At 38.6% G+C, this 12,282-nt stretch overlaps 1 protein-coding gene across 2 annotated transcripts in view; it reads right to left on the bottom strand.

The window, feature by feature from the left end:
- The window catches only part of LOC131227340 (protein unc-13 homolog), a 127,531-nt gene that overhangs the window by 30,020 nt on the left and 85,229 nt on the right, over positions 1 to 12,282 (bottom strand). For both annotated transcript variants that reach the window (XM_058223123.1, XM_058223122.1), the window contains one exon: positions 1,335 to 1,452. In XM_058223123.1, the coding sequence (XP_058079106.1) occupies positions 1,335 to 1,452 (118 nt within the window). The remainder of the gene's footprint in view (positions 1 to 1,334; positions 1,453 to 12,282) is intronic.

Genomic DNA, 12,282 nt, shown 5'->3' with positions numbered 1-12,282 from the left:
ATCATGTTTTTCTGTATGGTATTCAAAAACAGTTACGTAATGACTATGGCTGTTGCATAATGGTGACAGTGGGGGCTGTTACATGACACATGGCTGTACTGTTACATGACACATGGCTGTAAGAGCCATTCTGAAAAAAAAAAAAAAAATGGGCCCATAATGATCTGATACAGAGCCAATAGATTTTCTTCCCCTGAAAATTTTTTGACCATTACAGTGCTGTAATGGCCATTACAGGGGCCACAATAGCCCATATCATAACAGCCATAAGGCTGGCCATTACAACCACCGTTACTGTTATCAAATATCTAGGTTTTCTGTTTGTATGGTTTTGTACTTTCTTAGCAATAACACTTCTAGTTACCATTAAAAAAAATACAAAACTGTCATCTTTGCCTGTGCATATCTCAGGTTAAGTTGCTTCCTATGAGATGATTTCTCATGGTCAACTTGTTTTTCGTTTGTATGGTTTTGCTCTTATTTTGACAAAAAAAATTCTAGTTATCATTCCAATAGAAAAGAAAACAAAACAAAACTGCCATTTTTTCCTATGCAAATCTCTAGTGTTCTGGGGCATTAGTTACTAGGATTGGACAAGTGGGCCCTCTTGGAATACAGATCATATTAAAGGCTTTAGATCAATACGGGCAGTCCATTTCCCTAGCCATTGAGAATCATCATCATCTAAAACTTATCCCAACTAATTGGGGTCAGCTAAATGAATCATGTTCCTCCATTCCACTATATACCACCCCAAAGATGGGCAATCAAGGGTGGGACTCACATGATGGATTGCCAAGATCAATGATCAGATCCTTTTGTAGTATGATCAATATGGAAATCAACACCTATGATTTCCAACTTATAACTGAAGTCATGTTACAAGTTCTTGAATCACATCCCCTTCTCCAAGATACCACTGATAATCCCCAGCAATTACAATAGGGAGTACATTAATTTGTACTCCATCGGCCCCCAGTCCAAACAGCCTCCAAGTAGTTTCCAAGTGTTCATGTAATTTGATTATTGAACATAGGGAGTACATTAATTTATCCCTTTAATATTCACAAAAAGGCAACCCTGAGAAAAAGCACATTTCAACAAATTTAAGGGACAAAGATGTTCATTGACAATGGATGAAGTAACAAGATAGCCAATAAAGGGTAACAAGATAGACCAAACAAATGCTTATTTTTATTTTTATTTCGTGTTATGGACAGGTGAATATCATTAGATCAAGAAAACAAACAAAACAAAGAAGGATCAGTCAAGGGGCACTAACCATGTAAACTGTAAATTGTGAACATACAGTGCTAATGAAAGGTTGTACACACCTAATTTGTCAACAATATGTTGTGTATAAACTTGAAAGGCATTATCAAGGCCGCGAAAAAGGCAAATCAATTCAAGAGACCTCATTGGCACTTTAAGAGCAAAAAATTGGTCAACTGTCTGCAATAAAGGAAACATTTTGCAACTTTTAAGGCATTAGTACGTTTTTTAAGTCGATAAATGATAATATTGGAGAATACTAGATATCATAACCTCTGATATCAAGTGATAATACCCATCAATAAAAATATACAGAATTGCTCATGATATATTGCAAGGTCATCTGAAGGAGAAATTACAAATTAATTCTCAACATGGAAATAGAAACCAAAATCCAAGTATCCGTATTAAACTGCTAATAGTCTAATATAAGCAAGTAAAAAAAAAAAGCATATAAAAAGGCTTTTAGCATTAAAAGAAAATAATAATAAGAAACTTCTTAAGAGGAACATTGAGCTTAAAAGAAAAAAGGGTCATATACTTTGAAGGAGAAAAGGATTGGAAAATGATACTTGAATCCTCCAAAAAGCTGGAGTACATGCTTGAAATACTCAGATAAAGATAAGGGATATCCCTTAATCGAAACTTGAACTCCAGATCTACTCAGATCTTAACCTTAGACCTACTCAGTTATTTAGAATTTCAGGTGACTCCTACCAAATAGGATACATGTTCAACTTGTGATATTGTTGGAGACATTTTAACATGAGTATATCAATAATTGTGATAAAATAACCTCTGTACCCAACCTCAGATTTTTGATTTGAAGGCTCATCATCATCATCATCATCATCATCTAAACCATATACCAATTAACAGGGGTTGGCTGCATGAATCCTGTTCTGTCATTCCACTCTATCAAGAGCTTGGAATGTCATATCATTTGGATTCATGATGGAAGTTATGGCATGAGTTTGACTGCCAACCTGATGCAACCCCCCTCCTTAAACCGAGCTTGGGACTGGCAATGAGTGAACAAAATCCCCGCAGGCACAATGTAAATGACTATTACATAGGTTGATTACAATCAAACACTATCTAATAGAGCAGTACATTGGTTGATTATTATCATAAGAAAACATATGAGTTTTTTTTTTTTTAGCTACTATGGACCAAATGACTCATGTTGTTGTGTTTTTCTTATTCTCCTCAAATGTCTATGTGCATGTAAGTAACTTGATCTTTGGTATGGGATAACGCCTTAGGGTGCGCAACAACCCATAAAAACCACGGATGTTATATCTGCGGACTCGGGCCATGGTAATGATACGAACATAGTTTGGCCATTATATTGGGCATGGAATTTCCATATGCACTACAATTCTTCTGGCATTTAAAGCAAATATTCATTAGGTATTACTTTAATGAAAGATTTAAAAAAAAAAAAAACTGTAGGAAAGAAAATATTTTCTTATGATTGTGGTACTTTCACTGTACTTGTCTCTGTTGGGAACTTGAAAATTATAAGTTGTAAGGAGGGATCATCCAGTGCACTCAGAGCGCTATATGTTATAGTGCTCTTAGCTGCATTGGGCACTTGGATAGCCCAAGCAGTCAATCTAGGCAGTCCATTAGCTCCAGTAGAGGCTTCATGAGATACCATGTAAAGATCATACTGATGGGATGAATCTAACCATCTGATCAATGGCATATCAAAACCATCTATGAAAAAATAGGTCCAATCGAAAATTTGAGCTTTCTATTTGGTAGAGCCAATATCTGGCATTGCTGATATTATTAATAACATCAGTCAATATTATTTGTATCCCAGGTCAGCAATACAGATACAGGGTGTAATATGAAAAATACATTGTATCGATCTATTTATAGATAATATCACCGATGTCCCGAGATATCAGCGAAAGCTCTTTGAAATAAATACTACGTGCCGCCGATATTATGATATCATTGATAATATCGCCGATATTAACCATAATATCAACGACACCAATGTTTAACCTCCGAAATTCCAGAAAATTAAAAAACCCATTCTTTCAATTTTTTGGGGGTAGCTCTTCCGAGAGGTGTTCTAAATTAGTGCATTATACATGTGAATTATTGCATTAAAATCATATTTATTTGAATGTTTTTGTCCAACAGTGCATAGTTTGGCCCTTTATATAACCAAAACCTATAATGTATAGTTTTTTTTTTTTTTTGGGTAATATTTCAAGTTCTAAGTGCATAATCATGTGTTTTTTAACATCTCCTGAAGTTTCTCTGAAAAATAACACCTTTTTCCTAATATTTCCCCAAAGTTTACCCCAAACAACAATACATTCCCCAGTATATGCGATATTATCAACAATATCGGTACATGTTCTCATATCCTAGGTCTGAGATACATGTAACATTAATGATATTTTGAACACTGGTAGGAGCTCATCATGGCTTGCTTATGGTTCCAAACAATCATTTTTCTTAGAGAATCCTAACCATCTACCATCCCATCCATGCTTATTGTATGGTTCAAAGGATGAAGGTTAACTTTCAAGTTGTAATTGAGGGTTGCATTCTTTTCGCTTTGATTTTGGCAAAGCAATATTAATAAAATTTCTTTCTCTTCAAAAAGAAAAGAAACGAAGATCATAGTAGTTTTTGTGGACTTGATTAGAGAAAGAAGCAAGAAGAAAGAAAGAAGAGAGATGAAAAGATGAAATTAGGGTTGGACGTTCCCACCTCCCTCTTTTTATATCACGCAAGTAAAAACCCAAAATGCCAAAAATTCCCTTATTAAAATGTCACTAGGATACAAAGGCATACACAATAAGGCCAAGTAATTGACCATGAACAAAGGATAAAAGGAAATAGGTCATAAGATCATATACCACAAGTAGAATGCACACATATATAGCCCAATCAATCTGGACCGTGGACCATAAGATCCAACATGATCTGTACCAATAATTTTCACACGGAAGCCCATGACATTTTTGCTGCATCTAATGACAATCTAGTTCATCAATCATACTAAGTGTGAAAATCAACTTAGAGCACTAGAAGCTGTAGCATTTTGAGAGCACTAGATCATCTCTCAATCATAAGATTTCATTTTGGGATAACTATTTATACTCGTAATATTTGGCAAAAGAACTATTTATTCCACTAAATAAATTTTAGAAAAATCCAAAGCACTATAATACGCAACCTTTTTTTATGCAAACTACATGTTATGCACTTTTCACTCATGAGATTTGATAGATAGTCCAATGATTACTGCTTTTCTTCAACATTAGCATATGATCAATATTAAACTAGAAAAAGTACGTTGTAACAGTTCAGTTCCAAAATAATAATAATTATTATCACCAGATCAAGTTATCTTGTGATGGGGACATCACACGCACACACGCACGCACGCCGCCCCCTACACACGTACGGAACGAGAGGGAGGGCTCAACCATCGATCTGGCTCGATGACGACATCCAGGGAGGGCCTCCTATTTAGAAGATGGAGTTTTGGTTCATTAGAGTGGGCCCAATAATCAAGTAAAGCCCATCATAGGATCTCATGATCGGGGCCCACTTGTCGAATTAAGTTCATACTTTAGGTTTTGCTTATTTATATTATTTAGAACATCATGAACGCTTTAGATTTCTTTGATTGATTTTTATTTTAGTTTACTTCATCGCCAAGTAATAGGTTGCACACATAGCACGAGTTTTGGGGTATATGGTTTTCTTATAAATAGGCACCCCTTATAGTTCCTTTAATTCATTGAAGTTGAATAAAAATTCCTGAGTGGTTTTTCCGCTCTCTAAGTTTCTGAGTTGTGGTAAAATTAAAGTGGGTGCAAAGCCAAAACCATGACCCATACGTATGGGTATACACTTGCTAACTCCACCTAAGGACTTTCTATGATGACTATATGCAACTAAATACGACTAAATGATCCTATGAGACTCTATATGAGGGAAACTACGCAGTGCTACTAAAATCCAGTAACATGGTTGTCAAAATAAGGGAATAACAGAAAGTTACAGCAATGTGAATTGCTAACTTCCTGCTAACAGAAATTTCAACAACTAATATTAGGGACTACGGTCTTCTAACAGCTATATATGATGAACTGGATGCATGAAGGACTCAAACAAACGATACCAAATTTGATGCAGAACATGAAATTCAAATATGATGTGCGAGATTTCAGGCCTAAGATCATGTTAGTTTAGAAACAATTACACAAATTCCATATCCCACGTGAAAGTCCAAACCATTCAATTAAGGGGAATCTACGCGGGTCCAGGCCTACACATTTTAAAGCTGGATATGTTAAAATTATATATCAAACAATGCTCAAAGACAAGCAGTAATAATGCACACATGCACAGTAATCAGTTCCTAATCCAAGGGATTCACCAATTTCAATTCAAGGAACCCTAGGGTGAGAAAATGGGCAAATAAATTAAGGATAATGCAATCTAGGGTTAGGGTTTATGAAAAACTGGTATGAGAGGGTAAAATAAGAAGAAAACCTGAACCGGAAGACAGTTCCCGCGAGCGGATAACAATAATAGCACAGACGCACATGCGTGTGATCACGGCCGCACGTGTGTGGGCCCACTATTCAGAAAAAGGCCACCTTAACCTTGTTCGGCCAGGGATGAACTCCAAAACTCCCAAATCTCAGCTCGATCCGATGCACGGTTTGTGCGTGGTGCTCCGCCAAAGTTTCAGCCCTCCTGCAGGGCCAGATTTTGGGAATCTGTTGTAGAGAGAAAAACGACTGCAACTATTGATGAATTTGCAGATGAAATGCTTGTAGGAGGAGAAATATGGATGGAAGAAGGTGAGGGCGAATCGGGATAGATATGGCTTTGCACCACGGTAGTTAGCCCTTCGAAGAAAGGAGGGCTTCGTCGTACCCAATTAGGTTTTCGTAACTCGGAAAGGAGTAGGAAAATGCAACAATTTTTATTAATCTTCATTGCATTAAAAGAAGTACAAGGGATACCTATTTATAAGAAAACCCTATACCCCAAAACTTGCGTTATGTGCGCACCCTATTACTTAGCGATGAAGTAAACTAAAATAAAAACCAATCAAAGAAATCTAAAGCGTTCATGATGTTCTAAATAATATAAATAAGCAAAACTTAAAGTATGAACTTAATCCGACTAGTAGGCCCCGATCATGAGATCCCATGATGGGCTTTACTTGATTATCGAGCCCACTCTAATGAACCAAAACTCCGTCTTCTAACTAGGAGGCCCTCCCTGGACGTTGTCATCAAGCCAGATCAACGATAGGGCCCTCCCTCTCCTTCCGTACATGCATAGGGGGCGGCGGGCGTGCGCGTGATGTCCCCATCAATTTGAATTTCATGTCCTACCCTTCCCGACCTATTTTCTCAGCCTTTATGTCTCATACCTACTCGTCCCGGTCCATTTTCTCAGCCTCTACCTTCCATACCTACCCCTTATAGTTCTTTTAATTCAATGAAGATTAATAAAAATTGCTACGTTTTTCTGCTCCTTTCCGAGTTATGAAAACCTAATTGGGTGCGAAGCCCTCCCTTCTTCGAAGGGCTAACTACCGTAGTGCGAAGCCCCATCTATCCCGATTCATCCCCACCTTCTTCCATCCATATTTCTCCTCCTACAAGCATTCCATCTGCAAATCCATCAATAGTTGCAGCCGTTTTTCTCTCTACAGCAGATTTCCATAATCTGGCCCTGCAAGAGGGTTGAAACTTCAGCGGAGCACCACGGACAAACCGTGCATCGGATCGAGCTGAGATTTGAGGGTTTTAGAGTCCATCCCTGGCCAACTAGGGCCAAGGTGGCCTTTTTCTGAATAGTGGGCCCCACACATGTGCAGCTGTGATCACACGCAAGTGCGTCTGGGCTATTGTTGCTGTCCGCGCACGAGAATTGTTTTCCGGTTCAGGTTTTCTTCTTATTTTACCCTCTCACACCAGTTTTTCATAAACCCTAACCCTAGATTGCATTATCCTTAATTTATTTGCCCCTTTTCTCACCCTAGGGTTCCCTAAATTGAAATTGGTAAATCTCTTGGATTAGGGTCTGATTGTTGTGCAGGATGATTACTGCTCATCTTTGAGCATCGTTTGGTTTATAATTTTAACAGATCCAGCCCTAACATATGTAGGCTTGGACCCGCATAGATTCCCCTTAATTGAATGGTTTGGACTTTCATGTGGGATATGGAATTTGTGTAATTGTTTCTGAACTAACGTGATCTTAAGCCTGAAAGCTCGCACATCATATTTGAATTTCATTTCCTGCATCATCTTGCTTTTTTGCTTTTGCAGGATTCAGTCCCAAGGAGGTACACTCCTCAATTTGCTAGTGCATGTGAGACTAACAAATCCTGCAATCTGGTTATACATGCATTGGCCTATGGCTGTAGGAGTTTATCTTTACAACATGGCGGTGAGCTAGCACTCGAGCCACAATGCTAGACAACTATTATAGAATGCACGCAAAAACACACACATGGGTTTTGCTAACGTCCCCACCTGCATGGGGACATTAGCAATGTCCCCAGACCTTTTGAATGACACATGGGACACCCAATCATCAATTGGGATTGTTCATTCAATAGTTATCGCATCATTCGGAGCATGGAATGGTGGAAGAATCATGCCGATTGGATGATCCAAATCCGGCGAATAAGGCCAATATGTTGCAACTATCTGTTTTTTTATGAGCCATAGATTGCATAGTTAGAATCCTTAAACCAAAGCCTTTTTTGAAATCATAAGAAATACAAAGTGGGATCTATCATCTATCGAAAGATTGTTCAAGATGATGATTGGATATATATTGTTTATCCACTCAATCTTGATTGTCCATTTTCCATGCTACTAATCAAACGCATAGGATCATCTGATTGGCGTGATTTTTGAACCATGGATTGTCCCTGGTTGTATGAAAGAATGGACGGTTCAAATTGACAATTGGGCATCTCACATGTCATTCAAAAGGTTTGGGGACATTGCTAACGTCCACATGGTGGGGATGTCAGCAAAACTCTACACACTTTTGCACCATGGCTCGTCCCTAGTTGTATGAAGGAATGGATGGTTTTTATTTTTATGTTGTTGAAAGATAACAACAATTTATTAAAAGCTTGTGGGAAGCGAGACAGGAAACAACAAGATGGAGCCAAAACAACTTAGTGGAAAGGATCAACTAGAGCTTCTTTAACATACATCGCCCAATTTGACGCCATACCCTTAACCCTAGCAATGACCTCTATATGACACTTCTCATTACGGAAACAACGCCCATTTCTAGACTCCTAGATTGCCTGAAAGACAGCCATGATGATCAACCTCCACACAGCTTTACCACCTCTACCAACTCCACCACCAAGTCAAGCCTAAAGCAAATCTTCTACTGACTGTGGATCACCAAACAAGTGTTAAAGAATGACAGGAAGTGATACTATATTGTAGCAACAAATGAACAATGGATGAAGAGATGGTCAATCGTCTCCTCATTTTCCATGCAAATCAGGTAGACATTGGAGAGAGCTAAAGCCCTTCTTTGCAGATTGTCAATTGTTAAAATCCTTTTCCTACCTACGAGCATTGTTTGACTTATCTCCGATATTATCGTTATCTCCAGTGTGGTGATACCGATAACACTGGTAGCGATATTGATAACACCGATAGTATTAGAAATTCCAAGCATCAACAATGTATCGCTAAGTATCGCCAACGAATCGATATCGCCAATATTTTCAATTGTGTAAATTCTAAGCATCACTTATATTGCCAATGTATCGATGTCATCAATATTGTCAACTACGTAAATTCTAGGTAACACTTGCATCACAAGTGTACCGGCAATATTTCAATAATATTGCCAATGTAGAGATATCACATAAAAGTTTGTTTACTAAAAAAAATAAATCTATTTCATTTTTTTATGAGCACATTATTGTATGCAATTTTCAATTTGTCATTGTTAATATTGATAATATCTCAATATTATTGTTATTGCAACAGACGCAATATCGTGACCATAATATTTTGTTTCCTTTCCAGTTGTTGATGATTTTTTGGCAAAATATCATGAGTTGTCGATATTCTGCAATATTGATGGATGTTTGGATGGATGGTTGGATGGTTAGATGGGATGGAAGGGATGGTTAGACTGTTTCTTACGACGACACATGCTTTTAAGCCCCCATTAAATGGAAACTTACTGTGTATACTTCTTTTTGCAAACTTTTTATTCTACCTATGCAAATATGTGTATTTTAGCATCTCCTGAAGTTTTACTGAAAATTCTGCCATTTTCCCCATGTTTTACAGCATTTCCAGTTATCAGCGATATTGATATTGTTTTCGTATCCCCAGCCCGTGAAACTTGTAGCGATTCCGACACCTTGAACACTACCTATGAGCTAGACGAACACTACGGCCCAAGGTGGAGCACCATAGAACCAAGGGTGAAAAGGATGATATATGGAAGGGCTTTGGGTCAGATTAGAAAACATATCGCATAAAGATTTAATGGAGAACTTCCTGGATTGATGTCTTCCCCAAGAAATCCGATCCTCAAGATATCGGGCTTGATGTTCTTTAGAAAGTCCAACAAACCAAGAACATTTGTTATCTCCTCTTCCATCATGTTCCTTCTGTAGGGGGGAGACCACAAAATTGACTCACCATTGGGGGAAAAGAATCCGCCACCACAAGGTAGTGATCGGGGGGCAATCGAGCAACTCTAGAAAAGATCCTATAGCACCCTATCTCCACACCATTTGTTAACCCAAAATCGGATACAATTTCCACTACCCAAAACGAAGGAGATACCCTTGCACACTATGGGCTCTGTGGTTGCTATAGCTTTCCAAACTTTGGAAGCTCTATATAAAGACAACCTCACAAACCAGCCTCCGCTCTGCGTTCTGTATTTAGAAGCAATTATCTCATTGCATCTGCTTCCAACTTATGACCCAAATCTCCAGATCCATTTACCAAGCAATGCCAAATTCATCGTTGCAAGAGGCTTAAGACCAGCCCCACTTTCTTTGATCAATCTGCATACCCCATCCCACTTGAGAAGATGAAATTTCCTCCCCACATTGGGGCCTCTCGAAGGAAAATTTCTTCTTAACTTCTCGTGTCTATGCAACATTGTCATGGGGTATTTAAAAAGAGACGTGAAATACATCAGCATATTTGAAAATGTGTTCTTGATGAGAGTAAGGTGACCCCCCAACGAGAGGTATCAGCATTTCCAAGCAGTATTCGTAATATTGATACAATCGGCCGATATTATTGGTATCGCGGTCCAGCGATACGAAACCCTTCGGAAGATACTAAAAAATTGAATTTTTTTACAGAATACTTTGTATCGATCGAAATATCGCCAAATATTGTTTGATATCGCTAAATATTGTTCTAAATATTATGCGATATCAACGATACTATTACTTTTATTGGGATTTTATTACCTTTTTCAAGAAATTTGCTATACAACACCTACCGGGGCTACTGTAGCCAGCTCCGGGATGTTGGAAGAGCATCATTATCCAAAAAAAAAAAAGAAGAAAAAGAAAAACTTTCAACGGTAGATTTCAGTACCTGTAAGGAAGATCACTCTAATCGTAAGCTGCGTTTGATGGGGCCATTCGAATCGAAGCCTCTGATTTGGAGAGATTTGAGCATGAAATCCGTCGAAATCCTTGAAATCATCGGCATTTGAGAGAGATTTTAGGGTTCCGACATTCCGGAACCTTCTCTGCTTTGAAAAAAAGGGGCCCCGAGCCCTTATTTACAGGAAGCAGATGGACTGGTGTATTGCACATCACCGACCAGGATGATGTGTTGACGTCACCAAGTTATGTGGGTCCCATCATGAGGAATATGTTATATCCAAACCATTCATCCATTTGGCGAGCTCGTAGTAAGGCTTTAACCGAAAAATAAGACAGATCCAAAGATCAAGTGGACCACACTAGAAAAAGTAGCAGGATATTGAACGTCTACCATTGAAACCCTTTTGGGGGTCACGGAAGTTTTGGATCGTATGATATTTGTTTTTCCTCTTCATCAAGGTCTTTGTGACCTCATGAACAGATTAGATGGAAAACAAACATTATGGTGGGCCCTACGAATGTTATAACGGTGAGAATCATTGTCCTCACTACTATTTATGGTGTGGTCCAATTGAGGTTTGGATGTGACTCATTTTTGGGCTCATGATCTAAAATGATCTCTCCAAATGGATGAACGGTGTGGATATAATAAATACATTATTGTGGGGCCCATGTAACTCTAATCTCCTTTGAACTGTTTATACAACTCGAGGTCAATGATCGTCAGCGCTTGTCTTGGCGGCTTCACATGAAGTTCATGCAGTGGAAACTTAGGTGGGGTCCACCGTGATGTTTGTGAGAAATCTACCCCATCCATCCGTTTTTTGAGCACATTTTAAGACATGGGCCCAAAAAGGAGCCGGATCCAAGACTCAAGTGGGCCGAAAACATGAGGATTGAAGGTCCACAGTTGAAATATTCGTGGGGCCACAGAAGTTTTGAATCAGTCTAATATTTGTGCTTTCAATTCATCCCAGTAGTAATGACGTTATGAATAGTATGGATGGAATGTAAACATCACTGTCGACCCAGTAGGTTTCAATGGTAGGAATTTCCCTACCCACCTTTTTCTTTAGTGCGGCCCACTTGAGTCTTGGATCCTGCTCAACTTTTGCCTTAAGTCTTAAAATAAGCTCACAAAACTGATGGATGGAGTAGATTTCTCACAAACATCACGGTGTGCCCCACTCCTGCGAAAGGATTTAGTAGGAAATCCGCGTCCCATCTTCGCACGACACATACCCATACCTCGCTGGTGTGTGGTACACCAGCCAATCCACACCCTCCATCCATTTTCATTAGTCATTTTAAGGCATGAGCCCGAAAAAGGAGATAGATGTAAGATCAAGTGTATTACACCACAAGAAAAT

The sequence above is a fragment of the Magnolia sinica genome, chromosome 15 (assembly GCF_029962835.1).
Source record: "Magnolia sinica isolate HGM2019 chromosome 15, MsV1, whole genome shotgun sequence".
NCBI classification, from domain to species: domain Eukaryota; kingdom Viridiplantae; phylum Streptophyta; class Magnoliopsida; order Magnoliales; family Magnoliaceae; genus Magnolia; species Magnolia sinica.
This window is presented reverse-complemented; position numbering and strand designations above follow the sequence as displayed.